The following is a 19,251-nucleotide window of genomic DNA, read 5'->3' as shown; positions in this document are numbered from 1 at the left end:
AGTTAATAATATTGTTGTATATATGTGAAACTTGTTAAGAGAATAAATCGTAAATGTCCTCACCACAAAAAAGAAATGGTAATCGTGTGATGTGATGCAGGGGTTAGCTAACACTATGGCGGTAAACATTTTGCAATACATACATGTATCAAATCAACACGTGATAGATACATCTTAAGCTTACACGGTGTTATGTCGATGACATTTCAATGAAGCTAGAAAACAATAATCACTGACTCTATTTCAAACATATACCAAGGAGCTGTAATCATTTACAGATAGCCATATCAGAATGAAATACCCAGAAAAAGAAAATCAATCTCTACTTTGGACACCTTTCAAATTGTATTTCATTCTCTCCTCGTCCTTCCATGGGAGTTACAGATGGCTAAGTTAGACATGATGGTTTGGAAACCATTAAAGTACAGTTCTTGAAGTCTAAAGCCCAAATCGTGTATGTTTCAGAAGAGTAGACACTAATATCTGAAAACAGGACTACAAAAAATAAATTCACTAAAAACAAAGCTAGCTCTGATTCCAGAACATGAAAGTTTTTAAGACTCATTTAAGGGCTCCTGGGTGGCTTAGTGGGTTAAGCATCTAACTCTTGATTTCAGCTCAGGTCATGATCTCAAGGTGGTCATGGGATCCAGCCCCATGTCGGGCTACACACTCATAGTGCGGAACCTTCTTGAAATTCCGTCTCTCCCTCTCTCTCTCCATCTCTCTCTGCCCCTCCCCTGCTTGTGCAGGTGCATGCATGCAGTCTGTCACAAAATAAATAAACCTAAAATAAAACTCATTTATAAGGTATGTAAGAAGATTGCTGTATATAAAATCAAAACAGAATTATTTCATTACTTAGTCCAAGACTTAAAAAAAAAAAACATTTTTGAAGTTTATTTATTGAGAGAGAGACAGAGAGAACCTGAGCAGGTTCCATGTTGTCAGCGTGGACAGCGACATGGGGCTCCGTCTCACAAACTGTGAGATCATGACCTGAGCCAAAATCAAGAGTTGGGACAGGTAACCAACTGAGCCACCCAGGTGCCCCAAAAGAGCATTTTAAATGGAGTCCCTAAAGGTCATGCTACCATCAGAACTTTTGAGCAAGATTGAGGGTTCTCCCAACAGAGACCTCAAGACACAAAAGACTAAGTGTCACTGGCATTTTAAAAACCGTTAGAGCAGCTCTCACAGCAAAACTGACTTTCTGTCAGTACAAAATCCCTACCTGATCATAATGAGGATATTTCTTGGTAAAAGATTTGTCCAGACTACTTCTAAATGTATTCAAACCAATATGAGGGCAACTAGAGTGTCTCATCTTCAGAATGCGGCTCAGAAGCCTAACAGACTTTCCATTTTAAAAAGCTCATGCAGAAAATAACCTTTAACCCTCCACTTCTGGATATCAAACACAGTTGAGAGCTTCATGGAGGCTCAGTAGCACATTAGTGCTTGTATTTTCTGAATCAAAAAAAATCAAATCTCAACTCTGATCTTCAGTGTTCTGGTTCTGAAATACTTACTTATTAAAACAGTGCTTGAGACTACATTTCAAGACTGGGAAAAAAACACTTCTAGTCCAAAATTCACTTCAAAACATGCCTCAAAAAGAACACTGTGTTACCTCCAGAATTCTTGACAGTCCGCATCATGAAAGCAATTTCTAAGAAATAGACTAAGTCAAAAGTGGAGGCCATACCTCTATTACAAACTTGGACAGAATCACCATGGAATAAAAACTTTAAAAAACGATTTCTAGTTTGCCTTTTGAATGTTGTTTTTTTTTTAGCGTCCTATCAAAATTACCTTGGGAGCTTTTCTAAACTACACACATTCTCATCTGATTCCTAAAGAGATCTTACGATATATCACAATAGGGGCAAGGAGTGTATAAAGTGGAGGAAGTTGTCAGTGTTGCTTGAAAAGCTCCCCGCCAACCCCAGGGAAAACCACCATGCTATAGGATTCTTCACTTTTTACCCCCTTCATCTCAGCCCATTAGTAATTATGTTTACTCCAGTTATCTCTCTCATAGTCTCCATCTTACTCGATCTAACTCTACGGGCTTCTCTGGTTCCCACGATGATTAACAGAGAGAGAGAGATTCCCTATAACCCTAATTCTAGTGATCGTTTTTATCCAATCAATACATTTCCTAAGTCAGGTCCACTCCACCCAATAACCAATCCCTAAGCCAAGGAGGCATTCCTGAGTGGGAAGGTATAAGGGAAGCTCTGGGACCAAGAGATGACCAGGAGAACTGGGTGAGAAATGGGTAAGAAAATCAGTGACAAAGGCAGCAGACACAGACTGTTATAAGAGGACAAGCAGCAGACTGGCGCCCCAACACTGAGTACCTTTCTTCTCCAGCCAGAGCTCATGCATTCCTCTGGTTAATAGAGACCTACCAAGTACCCATCACATGTGCTGAGGAAGGGCACAAGAGGGAAAGGGCTCCTACCTTCCAGGAGTAACACTAATGGGGAAAAATCGTGCTTGTATACATTACATAAATACAGCTATAGTCATTGCTATGAGCAAAACTACAGAGAGATTCGAGGGGCCAGGAGATGTGCTACCAGAGGGACGCCTGGGTGGCTCAGTCAGTAAAGCACCCAACTTCAGCCCAGGTCATCGTCTCATGATTCATGAGTTCAAGCCCCTCGTTGGGCTCTGTGCTGACTGCTCAGATAGCTAAGGTAACTAATTTATGTAGCAAGATGTGTTACCTGCTTAAATAACAAATATTGCCCTGAAAGTGAAAGCACTCACCAATTCTGAACTTCTGTTTGTGCCAATCCTTTAAGAAAAATGGTGGAAAGCTGTTGAAAAGTTGCAGCAGAGGAGAGAGAGGAGACGTGTTTTCATGAAGTGCGCTCTGTGTGGACAGTGATGTCGGTGGGGCAAACTGACCGTGGGAAGACCAGTGAGGAGGCCACTCCAGTGGGCCAGGAGAAAGACGGTGGGGCCTGGACTATGGCGGCAGCAACAGAGTTGCAGGGAGAGGTAGACGGGGCCAGACGGAGACTCAGGAATGAGCATCCCAGGACAGGTTAAGCAGCTGCATGTGAGCACGGAAGCGGAAGGAGTTAAGAGAAGAGACCCTTCGTTTTCCCTAATCCACCTCCTCTACCTTCCCCTCCCAAGGTTCAATATGTCAGAGTCTGAGGAGAGGGGGCAGCGAGGGGAAAGGGGCAACCCTGCACCAGTGGCAGTGACAAGGAAGACAGAGGATGACACAGCGGAGGTGGCCAGAGGGGATGGGCCTGCCTGTTCACAGAATAAATAAATTCACTCACTGAGTGAACGAATCAGTATAGATACTGAGAATCACAGAAACCAGGTTTGTCTCTGAGAAAGGATTTACAAACATGGAAAATGAGAAGGCCAGAAAGAATCTTAAGGTATTGGATTAAAATTGGAAGTGTCGATGTGAAAGCATGAGTTTTGTTCCACATACGTACAATGGTGTACACACACACACACACACACACACACACACACACACACACATTTATAAATGCATGTTTACGTATGGATATATTTTTTCCAAGTCTGAAGTTTCAGAAGGCCTAGAAACAAAGACACCGCATAGCAGTAAGCACAAAGAGCACTCGGATCCCGTCCTCTAAATACCAAAGGTTGCCCGAAGAAATGATTGATTCCAGAGCTAGCGGAGAGCAAGTACAAATTAAGCCAGAACATTGTGTGGTGCCAGAAGATAAGGAAGGGCTCAAACAATGATAGAAGCAGGTCCACAGGACACAGAAGCCAGCTTGAAGGGATGACACTGGCCAGATCTAGGATGACTTCAGCATCCAAACAAACAATCCAAATAACAGAAGCAGGAGTGTCACATTAAGACCCACTGAAGTTATTCATCACAATAATGGCAGAAATGCATACATACACACGTGTGGGAGAACGGAAAGAGCTTCCTCACAATAGAGTACCAAAAAATACCAAAGGCCTGTGTTTCCACAGCTCATGAGGTAGGATTTTCACATTTTTAAAGAGGTGTAGAAAACAAAACAGAAAGAATGTGTAACAGAGACTGTACGTGGCCTACAAAGCCCAAGATATTTATTATCTGATCCTTTTACAGAACGTGTCCGCCAACCTCTGACAGAGAAGGAATAACATACACAGGTGATCCTCGCACGGCAGCCCTCCTCAACGTTGCTGGGGGGGCTTCATGAGGAAGCGGCACACAGACCCGACTGGAGCCTCCCCTACAAAACCAAAGCCCCATATTCTTTAAAACTGTCAAGGACATGAAGTACAAAAAAAAAAAAGACTGAGGAACTGTTTCGTACTGGAGGAGGTTCAAGAGATAGAAAAACAATACACAACACAGGATACTGAATAAGAGCCTGGAGCTAAGGTAAGTGAGAATTTTGGGGGACGACTTGAAACATTTCACTGAAAAATTAATGACTCAGAAAAGTGCTAGAACAAAATATAAGAGGGGCACCTGGCTGGCTCAGTTGATTAAGCATCCAGCTCTGGATTTCGGCTCGGGTCATGATCTCACGGTTTGTGGAACAGAGCCCCACATGGGCTCTGCACCGACAGCACAGAGCCTGCTTGGGATTCTCCCTCTCCCTCTCTCTGCCCCCCTCCCACCGTGTGCTCTCTCTCAAAAAGTAAGTAAGTAGACCTATTTTTAAGTTAAAAAAATATATATGTATATACCCCAAAACGAACGTGTGAAATTTAATAGCTCAGGTAAAGAAAGGGCTAGAAGGCACACAACTTGGCCGGGAACTGGAAAAAAACTTAACCAAGAAAAGAAACCATGCTCAAGTATAAAGATGAAAATGACATAAACCCAACAGGAGCACCTGTCAGTTAAGCGTCCAACTCTGGATTTCGGCTCAGGTCATGATCTCGCGGTTCATGAGTCTGAGCCCTTCACCAGGTTCTGTGCTGACAGCTCGGGGCCTGGAGCCTTCTACGGATTCTGTATCTCCCTCTCTCTCTGCCCTGCCCCCACTCATGCTCTTTCTCAAAAATAAACAAACATTCAAAAATAATAATAAAAGAAAATAACATAAGCCCAATCAAAGGAAGACTTTTTTCTAAGGGCCAGGATTAAAACGGATGTTCTAAGATACCCAGAGGCGTCACGGAAGTTCTCTGATATACTTTGTAAGCTCCTTCTGACAGTCTTTCTGTAAATACTAATATGATAATTCGGGTTCTTTTCTATCATTTTGAAATTATATGGCTCCAGAAGCACGTGTGTGTATATGTGAAAGAGAGACAGACAGATGCTCCATATCCCTTGGTTAATGACATTCAGTAAGCAGAACTGTTAGCCCGTAATCTTCAGAATTACATTGGTCAATTTAAGATAAGAACTGGAAAATATCCATAAATACCCTCAGGATTTAGCAACATGAAAGCCAGTGGAGATCTCAGCAAGATGAGCCTCAGTGGCATTTTAGGACAGATACCACATTGGGTTAAAGAGGAAACGGGCCAGAAAGGAGGAATAGTTGATAACAATAACTCTTTTTATTACTTTATTTTTTAATGGTTGTTTTTGAAGGAGACAGAGATGGAGCGTGATTGGGGGAGGGGCAGAGAGAGAGGGAGACCCAGAATCCGAAGCAGGCTCCAGGCTCCGAGCTGTCCGCACAGAGCCTCACAGGAGCTTGAACTCACGGGCTGTGAGGTCATGACCTGAGCCGAAATCGGATGCTTAACCGACTGAGCCACCCAGGCACCCCTATAGCAGTAACTCTTTAAAGAAGTATGGCCATGAAGGGAGATATGCAGCCCAGAGGCACTTTGATATGTTTGTATATGTGCTTTTTTTTTTTTTTTAATGGGGTAAAGAATACACGAATGCTGATTAGAAGGATCTAGTAGAGAAGAGGGTTAAAGATTTAGGAAAGAGGGGTGCCCGGGTAGCTCAGTCAGTAAAGCGTGTGACTTTGACTCAGGTCATTATCTCACACACGGTTCATGAGTTCAAGCCCCACATAGGGCTCTGTGCTGATAGCTCGGAGCGTGGAGCCTGCTTCGGATTCTGTGTCTCTCCCTCGCTCTCTGGCCCTCCCCCACTCACGCTCTCTCTCTCTCTCTCCCTCAAAAATGAACAAACGTGAAAAAAATTATAAAACTAAAAATCAAAGGACTTAAGAGAGGGAAAAATAAGCATTTCAATGAGATTCCCAAGGAGCGAACAGGAAGAAGACATGAAGAAACATGGGAGAGATCTGTCTCTGCAGGAGAAGGGACAGTTCATCAATCGTAACAGGAGGGAAAGACAGCTCAGGTGTGGATGTAAACAGGTCTACAGACGTGGCAGACAGACACTGGGATAATTACCACTGGAGGTTGATTTTCTCTGCCAAGTATGGGGGAAAGTCATTTACGGAGGATGCAGGAGAAAAATGTGGGTTGGAGGTTTAAGGAAAGAAAACAAGGCACCAAAGGGAGAGGTGCAACAATGAGCAGGCAACAGAAAGAGGAGACCGGTGATCAAAAAGAGTGTTTTCATAAATCATATGAGCAAGGGTTGTATTTAACAGACTGTTAAATTGATATAACCATGTTAACACATCTTCATAATTATCTTCTACACCAAGTCACTACAACCATATGAGCAAAGAAGTAGACAACCAATCAAAATATAAAAGCTGCAAAACCACAGACGCCTGAACACTAACATGAATTCACTTTATAATTAACTCATGATAAATGCATTTAGCAGAAAATATGAAAGAGGGAGCTCAGGAAAAGTCAGGGAACACTAAATGTAAACCAAAACAAAAGCTGGACCCCACCCACTAGCACCTACTAGCACTTCCAAATGATTTTTAAAACCATTTCCCAACAGTCCCAAGGTTTTCCAGCCCCAGTTTTGAAAATTTTACTTTAGGAGAAAATTATTGTTCTCACCAAATATACTACTCTGATATTTCTGTGTCCTACTTATCCGGTGAGATTTACTCTGTTTGTGGCACAATTCTTCAAATTCGGTGTTTAAGTATACCCAGATATATCCCTAAAAGATGCTCCTCTTACCGATATTGCTGTTATCCTGAGAGAATCAACAGTGGAATGTCTGAATAAGAACCATAAAACGGGTCCAATTTCTCCTGTAATAAAGCCCTGGGCCTGAGCAGAAAAGGTAGTGCAGACATTTTCAATAATCTTTGCTGCCATGTGATTCACAACACGTTCTTCCTAGAGAAGGAAAGAGAGAAGAATAAAAGGGAGTTATTTAGGGGTGCCTGAGTAGCTGAGTCGATTAAGCATCCAACTTCGGCTCAGGTCATGATCTCACGGTTCATGAGTTCGGGTCCTGTGTCGGGCTCTATGCTGACAGCTCAGAGCCTGGAGCCTGCTTCCGATTCTGTGTCTCCCTCTCTCTCTGCCCCTCCCCCACTCATGCTCTGTTTCTCTCTCTCTCTCTCAAAAATAAACATCAAAAAATATTTTTTAAAAAGGGGGGGTGTTATTTACCAAAAGATATATACATACATGTCATTTCTACATAACCACTGCAGATAAAGGCCTGATAACAAGAGTGTTTCATCTGACCCTGCGTGTTTTATGTACTTCAGTAGGTGTAATCATTCCTTTAGGCTATTATGAAATTATTATAATTTAATCACTAAACCAGTTTAATCATTTCATCACTAAAATCTAGCATAACATAATTTTAATAGATTTTAATAAAAAGACTGACTGGAAAACCGTATGGAGGTTCCTCAGAAAGTTAAAAACAGAACTACCTATGATCCAGCAATTGCCCTACTAGGTATCTACCTCAAAGACACAAAAACAGTGATTCAAAGGAAGACATGCACCCCCATGTTTCAGGCAGCACTATCAACAGTAGCCAAAGTATGGAAAGAGCCCAACTGTCCATTGACTGATGAATGGATAAAGAAGATGCGGTATACACACACACACACACACACACACACACACACACACACACACCCAAATTACCCATCAAAAAGAATGAAATCTCGCCATGTGCAATGATGTGGATGGAGCTAGAGAGTAATGCTAAGCTAAATAAGTCAGTCAGAGAAAGACAAATACCATATGATTTCACTCCTATGTGGAATTTAAGAAACAAAACAGACGAACATGGCAGGGTTAGGGGTGGGGGGTAAACCATGAGACAGACTTTTAATTATAGGGAACTGAGGATTACCAGAGGGGAGGTGGTCAGGGAGACAGGTAGAACAGGGTGATGAGGACTAAGGAGGGCACCCGGGATGAGCACTAGGTGTTGCACGTAAGTGATGACTCACTAAATTCTACACCTGAAACGACTATTACGCTGTATGGTAACTAACTGGAATTGAAATGAAAACTTAAGGAAAAAAAATTTTAAAGGCTGAAACCATCTGAAACATATGCAGTACGAGCACAATATAAAAATGGGAGAGAATTTTAAAATCTGAAGGACTAAGCAAAACAAGCTTCAGGAATCACTCAGGGCTGGGAGTATTAGTGTAGCAATCAGCCAAAGAGCATTTAAAATACAAGGCAATGTCTTAGGAAAGGTATTGCCTGTGTGGCGTGATACCAGACTAAAGGCTACTCCAGACTGTCGTAACAATGCTTAAAAGCTAGCCTCAAAAAGGATCAAACTGCTTCCATGTCACTTGGATGAGTTCAAGAAAAAGCACAAAAGCACTTTAAAAAAAAAAAAAACTTTTTTTTTAAATAAAATCTTTAAAAAAGAATACAAACACTCCAGTCCAGCACCTAACAATATAAAAAGCACAATGTCCAACATCCGCTTAATATGGCCACACATGCGAAGAAGCAGAAAAACAGGACTCCTGGGAAGAAAACTCAATCAGTAAAATGACACAGGTGATAGACTCAGAAAAAAAATATATTAAAATGGATAGTATAGTTTATACACTCAAGAAAGAAGAAGAAAGCACAGCATAAGCATGATAAAAAAGTGAAATAAGGGCGCCTGGGTGGCTCAGTCGGTTAAGCATCCAACCTCGGATTTTGGCTCAGGTCATGATTCCAGGGTTGTGGGATCAAGCCCACATCAGGCTTCGCACTGACCGTGCTTGGGATTCTCTCTCTTCCATTCTCTCTGCCCCTCCCCCTGTGCATGCACACGCTCTCTCAAAATAAACTTTTAAGAAAGTGAAACAGAAGATACAAAAATGGCCTGAAAGGCTAGAAATTAGTCTTATAATGAAAAATACACTTAGTTGGATTAACAGATTAGACTCTGCAGATCCAATGATTAATGAACTTGAAGGCATGGCAATTAGCAATAAAAACTATCCAAAATAAACACAGAATGAAAATTGGGGGGGGACAATGGAACAGAGCATCTTAGCATCAGTGAACCATATAGGACAACTTCAAACAACCTAATGTACGTGCAGTGAAAATCCCAAAGGTGACAGGAGTGGGGGAAGGTTGAAATACTGGCTGAAAAGTTTTAAATTCATAAAAACTGGTAACTGTCAATTTAAGAAATTCAATGAACCTCAAGAGGGAAGGAACAACAACAACAACAACAACAACAAAATCACACCAAGGCACATCATAAACTGCTAAAAAGCAGTACTAAAGAGAAATACTTAAAAGCAGCTAGAGTAAAAAGATACATTATGTAGAGAGGAAGAACAATAAGGTTGATGGGACACTTTTCATCAGAAAAGTAGATTCCAAAAGAAAGAAGATTCCAGAGCAAAGAGTATCTCCAAGGGATAAAGGTCATTTCACAAGAGATAAAAAAGTCATTCAACAAGAGAATATAACAATCCTAATTATTTATGCCCCTTAATAATGGACCTTCAAAATACCTGAAGCAAAACCTGATAAAACTGAGAGAATAAAAAAATCCACAATTTTAGCTGGGAAATTCAATACCTTCTACTCGGTAACTGACAGAACAAGTAGCCAGAAAGTCAGTAAAGATACAGAAAGATAACACTATCAACCAACTTCGACACTGATAGAATACTCAACAAAGGTAAAATACAATGTTTTTTTTTTTCAAGATCACACAAAACATTACCATGTTACAGTATACACTGAAACATAAAACATCCCAGGAAACTCTGACTCATGAGTTAACTGGAGATGAGTCACAGACTTAAATGGGAAAGCTGAAACAAAAAAGCTTCTAGAAAAGACCATAAAGAGTATCTTAGCTATTTTGAGGTAGGCAAAACTTTGTTAGGAAAAAGGCACTAAGCATAAAAGAAAAAATTGTTAAATTAACACTCATAAAAGTTGTAAATTTATCCTCAGGACACCATTATTGCCTCATCGTGTCTTAGACTAGGAGAAAATATTTACAATACACACATACTGAATATCTGAATATTTTATGTAAGTTCTATGTCAACTGAAATATTGACAATTACATTAAAAATTGTATGTAGAAAAAAAAATTGTATGTAGAATATAATCCCATGTTTGTTTAACAAGAACATATGCATATGTAAATATCTAAGTAAAAAAAAAAGAGCATAGAAAGAGATACAATACCTATTAACAATGAGTACAATAGGTGTGAGTTGTGGGGTCCAAGAGTTCTACTTTAGACATTGCTTAAATTGTTACAGTACATATGTAAATTTTTTCCATCAAAAAATTATGTATTTCTCATGAAAATGCAAAAAAAAGTAGGAAGATACTGAGTTATATATCTAGGTTCAAACCATTCTACCAACTGCATATCCTTGGGCATTTTCACCTTTGTGCTTTAGCTTCTTCATCTATAAAAATAAGACACAAAGCAGTTTGGAAATTACATAACATACCCGGATACTTAACCTAGGTCATAAAAAAATAGCATATTTTTTAAGTAATATATTTTTAACATGTTAGCTTCGCTTCCAATTATTAGTATCACAAAGTATGAATTATAAGGCTGCTAGAAAAAGTTTTAACGTTACCTGAACTTCTTCAATGCTTCCTCCCCATTCCTGATGTTTCCTCCCTTGTGGCTAGACTTAATATAACCTTTTCATCCTCTCTCTGTTCCTTTATTCATTATACCCAAGAGAAAAGAAAATGCTTCACCTAGTTGGTAAATTTGAAAACAATAAACAGCATGCCTAACCACTCAGCTCAACTCCTGCCCCTTTCTCCTTGAACCCAGGCCCATCCACACAGAGTCGTTTTCTCATATTCCCCATCTCAAGTCTTACCTAGAGAGGTACTCCACTTGGAAAGTGCATCTGTACCTGAGGGGTGCAAAGATTCCCTGAGGTGGGAGCGCAATATAAGGAAACCTACTTGCCCACAGATACCAAGCTATGTCCTCCACCCTCCCTAGCTCTCAGTACATACATGTATGACATTTTGGTCTTTTATGCCTTGCTCTGTGTCTTCTCATCAGGTTCTGAAACCTTTGCCCTGCGATGTAGAGGTGGGGAGCAAAGTGCTATCTGGGGGGAAGAACTTTCTCAAATACCTTAACATGTGCTTTCCATCACAACCGTCAGCCAAATCCTAGAGGACTCATTCCTATTACTTGAAAACCACCACTATTTTAGCACTCAGGTTGGAAAGGAGCCATGTGTCATCCCAGTGTTCTATAAACTCACTGAGGCTGTCAGGTCAATTCAACTTGCTACTACCTGAAACGAGCTATCCTAGTCCCTCTGAAATCCCCTGTGGGATGCAATACAAGCAATAAGATTGGTGTTATTTTCTGCCTAATTAACTCTTCAGAAGGGATAACTGGACTGAACTAATATCCATCACTTAAATCAAAGACCTATTTCATCATACTATGAGGATAAAAGTTATGATGATTAGGAAATGATCCTATGAAAATAAGCCTATGATGATTATGCTTATTAATGAAAAGTTATACTCATTTTTAATAATGGTAAGTAGATCTAATAATGTATTGTGGGCAGTCTTAAAAAAAATTTCACTGCCAATGTTATTTTAGTCTACATGCCTACTTCTTCAAAAAGGAGTATCAAAATTAACATCTAAAATATTGACATTAGGGGTGCGTGGGTGGCTCAGCCCATTGAACACCTGACTCTTGATTTTAGCTCAAGTCATGATCTCACGGTTATGAGATCAAGCCCCACATCAGGGTCTGCGCTGGGCTTGGAGCCTGCTTAAGATTTCTCTCTCTCTGTCCCTCTGACTCTCCCCTCCTCAAAAAAATACTGACATTATTTTCACATTTGTTGGTTTAGCAAAACTATGATCTTTCTTCTAAAGACTCCAAGGTATCTGGAGTTTATTTTCCCTGGTTTACTGTTTTAGTAACTCATTAAATCAAGAAAACAGGATTTCTATTTCTTACAATATAGTGGGCTAGAGATCTGGACAACTCTATCCCTCCAAAAGCAATCCAAATGCTAAATTTAAAATAAGAAAATAAACAAACCTTCTTAAAAGCATCAGTGAACTAGGACCAAATTGTTAGGCCAGTGACTGTATAGGCAAGAACTCTGAGAGACACCCTCAGAGATATCCAGAGCACTTAAGCTGATGTTTACCCTGAGAGCACTTGTCTAACGAGGTGAACAAAAGGAATGAGAGGGCAGGCAAGTACCCACACAAGTTGGAAGTTAGATGAAGAACCAGCACCAAGTAAAGCTAGAGCTCCCAGTGGCCACAACCAAATATAATAGAGATGAACAAAAAGTAACTTTTCCATCTTCCCGACTCCCCACTGATCTGAGTCGGGGGCTGCAGGTGTATGTTAGGGAAAGGAGATTGCAGGGAAAAAAGCCCAAAAGCTAAAAGTGTAAGTAGGCCCTCACTTGAATTACAGAGTATCTCCTTCAAAAGAGCCACAGTTGGTCTAACAGCTAATTTCTTAACAGCGACAAGTGTAGTCAGAAGACACTAAAACAATACCTTTAATTGTTAAAAATACTGTCAACCCACAATTGTATTCACAGAAAAAATGTATTTTAACAAGAGCAACAGAATAGCCATTAAAAGAATAAAAATAATCATTAAAAAAGCAAACCAAAAGGACATGAAGAAAAAATAAACACAAAACAGAATAAACAAAAGCAGAAAATAAGATGCCAGCTATAAATACAACTATACCAACAACTACAATAAACATAAATGGACTAAATACTAAAGAAAAACTATAAAGCAGAAATTTTGTTAAACACTGTACGAAGAGACACATCAAAAATAAATTCATTTGGGGACACCTGGGTGGCTCAGTCGGTTAAGCATCCGTCTTCAGCTCAGGTCATGATCTCATGGTTTGTGAGTTCGAGCTCCGCATCAGGTTCTGTGGTGACAGCTCAGAGCCTGGAACCTGCTTCAAATTCTGTGTCTCCCTCCCTCTGCCCCTCTCCCACTTGTGTTATGTCTCTCTCTTTCAAAAGTAAATAAAAACATTAAAAATTTTTTTTAATTTATTCAACTAGAAAGGCTAAAAATAAGAGAATGAAAAAAGAAATATCAGTCATATCTAATCCAACAAAGGATGGTATAAGCAAATTAATATCAAAGAGCATAAGCTTTGGACAAAAAGCATTACCATTGATTTTTTAAGGTAACAACATAATGATAAAAATGTCAGTAAACCAAGGGAAATATACTCTAAAATTTTATGTATCTAATTACCAATATTCAAAATACATAAAAGCAAAATACAACAAAACTGCAATCCTACCAAGGAAAGTATTTAAAAACATGTCTCAGTAGCTGATAAACTAGAGAAAAAGCAATCAGCATAGATACAGAAGACTTCTATCCCTATCAATCAGATTAACAAGCCTGACCTAATGGGCAGAAAAAAACTTTATCCAACAATGGCAGAATTCACCATTTTTTCCCTGAATATACACACATACTGAGTCCTGAAAGAAGTCTCAACAAATTCTAAATGACTGAAATCATACATACACCATTTCCTCTAAACATGATTCCATAAGTTAAAAATAATAATAAAAAGATAAATAGAAAAACTATAAGGATAGGTATGAAATGAGAAAGAAAAGAGCTACAGGATTATTAAGAGTACAAAGCATGTAATGGGATAAAAATAAGTCAAAAGAATGTGAAAATTTAAACAGAAATCCAACCAATATAAATCCTTGAAAGGTATTATCATTGACGTTTCACCAGTTTTTACATACTGACTGCAGCAGAGCCAAACTCTGAAACCTCCTCTGTGAAGTCAGCTGCCACAGGAGAGGATATGCAACCTCACGCTTGTGTGTAAAATGCAATGCTGTCTGGGGCGCCTGGGTGGCGCAGTCGGTTGAGCGTCCGACTTCAGCCAGGTCACGATCTCGCGGTCCGTGAGTTCGAGCCCCACGTCAGGCTCTGGGCTGATGGCTCAGATCCTGGAGCCTGCTTCCGGTTCTGTGTCTCCTTCTCTCTCTGCCCCTCCCCCCTTCATGCTCTGTCTCTCTCTGTCTCAAAATAAATAAATGTTAAAAAAAAAAAAATTTTTTTAAATGCAATGCTGTGTGCTTCTTACCTTACACCACCTCTCTGGAAGCTGATCTATCTCACTTGGTGCTAAGGGTCCCTTCCTCATGCCATTCTCAACGGTTCACTTCAAGACACATCAGGTAACTCCATCCTTAATAAGCCCTTTTGCCTCCTACTGAATAGGGTCCAAAACATTTCGGATGGTGGCTCTCTGGTCCTCCCCATTCGGCAGACAACCACGACTTCTGGTGCGGTGCCAGTCACGTCCCCAAGACACGATGGTGAAGGTCAGAGTGAATGAATTCGGCTGTATCGGGCACCTGGTAACCAGGGCTGCTTTTAACTCTGGCAAAATGTATATTGTCAGCATCAATGACCCCTCCGTTGACCCCAACTACATAATCTACGTGTTCCAAGATGATTCCGCCCACAGCAAATTCAACGGCACAATCAAGGCTGAGAACTGAAACCTTGTCGTCAACGGAAAGCCTCTCTCCCGTCAGCATCAAACAGGGCGAGGCTAGTGCTGAGCATGTTGCTGAGTCCACCGGGGTCTTTTCCACCATGGAGAACGCTGGGGCTCAGTTGAACGGTGGGGCCCAGAGGATCATCATCTCTCCCCCTTTTGCTGATGCCCCCGTGGTTGTGATGGGCATGAACAACGAGAAGACTGTCAGCAACGCTTCCTGCTTCCCCAACTACTTGGCCCCTCTGGCCAAGACCATCCATGACGATCCCAGCATCGTGGAGAGAATCACGATTCATGACTCCGTGCCATCACTGCCACCCACAAGACGGTGGACAGTCCCTCTGGGAAGCTGTGGCACGACAGCCCAGAGGCTTCCCGTAACGTCATCCCTGCTTCTACTGGCACCACCGTGGCTATAGGCAAGATCGTCCCTGAGCTGAACGGAAAGCTCACTCGCATGGCCTTCCATGTCCCCACCTCCAACCTGTCGGTCACGGATCTGACCTGACGCCTGGAGAAAGCTGCCAACAGGATGACATCAAGAAGGTGGCAAAGCAGGCACGGAAAGGCCCCCTCAAGTGCATCCCGGGCTACCCTGAGGACTGGGCCATCTCTTGCAACTTTAACAGTAACACCCACTCTTCCACCTTCAATACTAAGGCTGGCATTGCTCATTGGTAAAGTGGTCAAGCTCATTTCCTGGCAATAAATTTGGCTACAGTAACCAGGTGGCGGACATTATGGTCCACATGGCCTCCGAAGAGTAAGAGCCCCCTGAGCCACCAGCCTCAGCAAGAGGCAGAGAGATGCCCTCAGGTGCTGGATGTCCATGCCCCAACTCAACCCCCAATATACTGTGAATCTCTTAACTGCTACACAGTTTCCATCCCAGGTCCCCTGAAGAAGGGGGGAGGCTCGGGAGCCCTTCCTTGTCACATACCATCAATAAAGTATACTGTACCCAGCCAAAAAGAAAAATTATGGCTAGTTTAATAAAGAAAACACTGGATCATTCATAGTCCACATACACGTTGCCAACTCTCACTGCAGAAACACCAACAGAGTGGTGAGGACCCAGAAAGAACCTGATGTTGAGGCACACACATTTATCAGAACATTAAACTGTGACAGGAACAAAATCAGAAAATCTAACTCTACATTTTCACTTTTATCAAAAGCCAAGAATTTTCAACTAATTTTTCCCTGTGTTTTAGGCCTAAAACATTTCAAAGATAATACATTTAATGCCTAACATCTCTAGTACTCCTTTCTAATTTGAGCCTGGTCTTTTCTAATTAAACACAAAAGCAACCTTAACACTAGTTTTCATTTTTAAAAAAAGAGAGAGAACTCTAATTTCAAAATGCAAATAAATGTCCTCTTAAAATAAGTGTTACTTCAAAATTATCTAATAAGCTGTTATTCAGAAAAAAAACAAAGCCAATGGTTTATATGTTTTTTGGACCTCATATTTTTAACTACAACCTATGCATTGTGAGTTCAGCACCTATAATCACACATAGACTATTATGCAGGTTATCAAAACAGATGTGGTTGATTAGATACAAACATACAAATAATCTTCTCCCGTAAATATGTGGAAATTCCCTAGGAGATGCTTCTGGCTTGTCACTGGAGAATAATAGGCTACTACCTACCCAGATAAAAATAAACACTTCAGGGGTACCTGGGTGGCTCAGTCGGTTAAGTGTCCAACTTGGGCTCAGGCCATGATCTCATGGTTTGTGGGTCCGAGCCCCGCATCAGGTTCTGTGCTGACACCTCAGAGCCCGGACCCTGCTTCGGATCCTGCGTCTCCCTCTCTCTCTGCCCCTCCCCTGCTCGCGCTCTCTCAAAAATGAGTAAACGTTAACAAAAAAATTTTTAATATAAAAATAAACACTTCAAAGAAAGGTCAGCTTTCTCACCCTCCTTATCCCACGCACATATAAACATACATCACGTAAGCTCATTGCCAAATATTCCTGAGATCAATACAGCAATGACCCCAAGGGGGCAACTGCTCCTTAGTACTGTACACAACATTAAGGTCAAAGCAACGGAAGGGAAAGTTGTCAGACTCAGAGGGGGCCCAAGTCAGAAGCTCATGGAAGGTCATGAAGCACAAGTACCCTCCTATACAGGAAACACCACCAGGTGGGTCACCTAGACCTTGGCCGACACCAAACCACTGAAGAGTAGCATGTGTAGGATTGAAATCCACATCCTCTGACTCTCAGCTGAAGGTCTTTGAAATGCCAACCCCAACTCTGAAACTGATTCAGTATCCTCATAGATACCTTTTCTTCCACACTGCCACCCTCCTTTTTCAGCAGTCACATAAGATCTTCCGAACTGCTTGTGTGACCCACCATATGTCTCTTACCCTCTGATTACTTCTCTTCTCTCCCTCTAAGCACTGACCTCTGTCACAAGGACAAAAACATCTGACTCGTATCTCTATCACCATTGTTACAGTTACAGAAATCGTGTTCAGAAAGTAGGCTGTTTGGAAAACACCATCATAATATCTTAGGGAACTTTAAAAAGAGAAAACCTACTGAAAATGATCTTAAACCTCTGACACTCTCAGTGTAAGCCCACAGCTTCCTCTCCCACAGTGCATCACACAACATGCCATAGGATAGGGTAGGTCTGTGGGCAAATTACTTTGAAAATGCTGTACATTCTCCCAAGTAGTTCATAATTACAAGCCCTGAAAAGTACTAACGACAAATCAAACTGCTCAACCTTGTTTAATCTGGTGTCTCTAAGTATTTGACTAGAAAATGCTTTATTCTTTTGACACCTATAAATATCCCAGGCAAAGCTAATTTTCTATGCATTATGAACAAAGAAGTTTATAACTTAAAACTGCAATTGACGTCTAAGAAGTCTACGTATCAAATTAAGATGAAGTAAAATTTCTCAAAAAAATGAAGTAAAAATTCTATACTGCTTTCTCCCCAATGCAGAAATTAAAGCGCTAAAAATCGAATCAATTTGGCCCACATTCAACAAGACACATTACAAAGTTTTGATGTGGAAAAAACAAATCAGTAATTGAGGCAAAAGAACATCTCAATATATTTAAAACAACAGAAACAGCACAACAATGTGAACGTACTCACTACCACAGAACTATATACTTAGTGGTCAAAGTGGTTTAGTTTTATGTTACCGTGTGTTTTACCACAATTTTTTTAATCCAAAGAGAAACAGGACAAACCACTTTCTTGACAATAAGGTAATGCAACTTTGTTACTTTAACAAAGAAAAAAAAGAAGGCAATAAAATCCCACCCACATGAAAAAGTTTTAACCACCTCATAAACAACCCTGGATCAAGGACAAATTTAAAACTAGAACTAGGGACTATCAATAAAATAGCAACAATGGAAACACTACATGTCCAAACTAGTGAGATACAGCTAGCATGGAACGAAAAGTTAATAGCCTGAAATGTCTTACTGAGTACACAAGAAAGAAACCAAAGCAAATGAAGTTACCAAAACAACAATAAAAGGCTGGTGTACAGAACTAAGGATAAAAAAAAAAATTCTTTCCTGAAAACTGAAGGCAGGGCAACATCTTAATTTACCTTTACCTTTCCTGCACCTAGCGGTACATAATAGATGTTTCATAAAATGTTATCTGTAAAGAATGGGACCTACATCTGAGAGGTAGCTTAAGCAATAAATTAAATACATCGGCTGAATCTCATCAAGAATTCAAAGCAACTTCAATCAGTTATCTTCAGGTTTTTTTTAATCAAATGTGTCATTCTCCTATTATTGGTCTTCTCATTGAGTATGCATTCCATTTACTACTAATATCAACCGATTTTTCTCAAATTCATTTGCAGATGTGTTCTTAACATCCAAACAGGTGAACCTGAAAAGGTGAATCTAAAAACTACACGAAAGTGAAAGGAACAAAATTAACTGAGAAACTCTTGAAAAAGATTATGTTAGTAGGGGAAAACTCCCCATATCCTTAGTATTAAATAATAGAAAGTATTAATTTAGATAGTATGACACAGAGACAGATAATAGACCAACAGAACCAAACAGAGCCCAGGAAAAGACACTGATGAGACAAGGGGACACTGCAGAGCAGTGGGAAGAGGGTGACTTTCTCATTAAAAAATCCTGGGAGGGGCGCCTGGGTGGCGCAGTCGGTTAAGCGTCCGACTTCAGCCAGGTCACGATCTCACAGTCCGTGAGTTCGAGCCCCGCGTCGGGCTCTGGGCTGACGGCTCGGAGCCTGGAGCCTGTTTCCGATTCTGTGTCTCCCTCTCTCTCTGCCCCTCCCCCGTTCATGCTCTGTCTCTCTCTGTCCCAAAAATAAAATAAAATAAAAAAAAAAAAAAAA

At 40.7% G+C, this 19,251-nt stretch overlaps 1 protein-coding gene across 12 annotated transcripts in view; it reads right to left on the bottom strand.

Moving 5' to 3' along the window:
- ULK4 (unc-51 like kinase 4) overlaps window positions 1–19,251 on the bottom strand; it is a 567,621-nt gene that overhangs the window by 448,447 nt on the left and 99,923 nt on the right. For all 12 annotated transcript variants that reach the window (XR_007457564.1, XR_007457565.1, XM_049629926.1 and 9 more), the window contains one exon: window positions 7,048–7,209. Coding sequence is in view for 10 of the 12 variants with exons in the window: in XM_049629926.1 (XP_049485883.1) it covers window positions 7,048–7,209 (162 nt within the window). In the remaining 2 variants the exon portion in view is untranslated. The remainder of the gene's footprint in view (window positions 1–7,047; window positions 7,210–19,251) is intronic.

The sequence above is a fragment of the Panthera uncia genome, chromosome C2 (assembly GCF_023721935.1).
Source record: "Panthera uncia isolate 11264 chromosome C2, Puncia_PCG_1.0, whole genome shotgun sequence".
NCBI lineage: Eukaryota > Metazoa > Chordata > Mammalia > Carnivora > Felidae > Panthera > Panthera uncia.
This window is presented reverse-complemented; position numbering and strand designations above follow the sequence as displayed.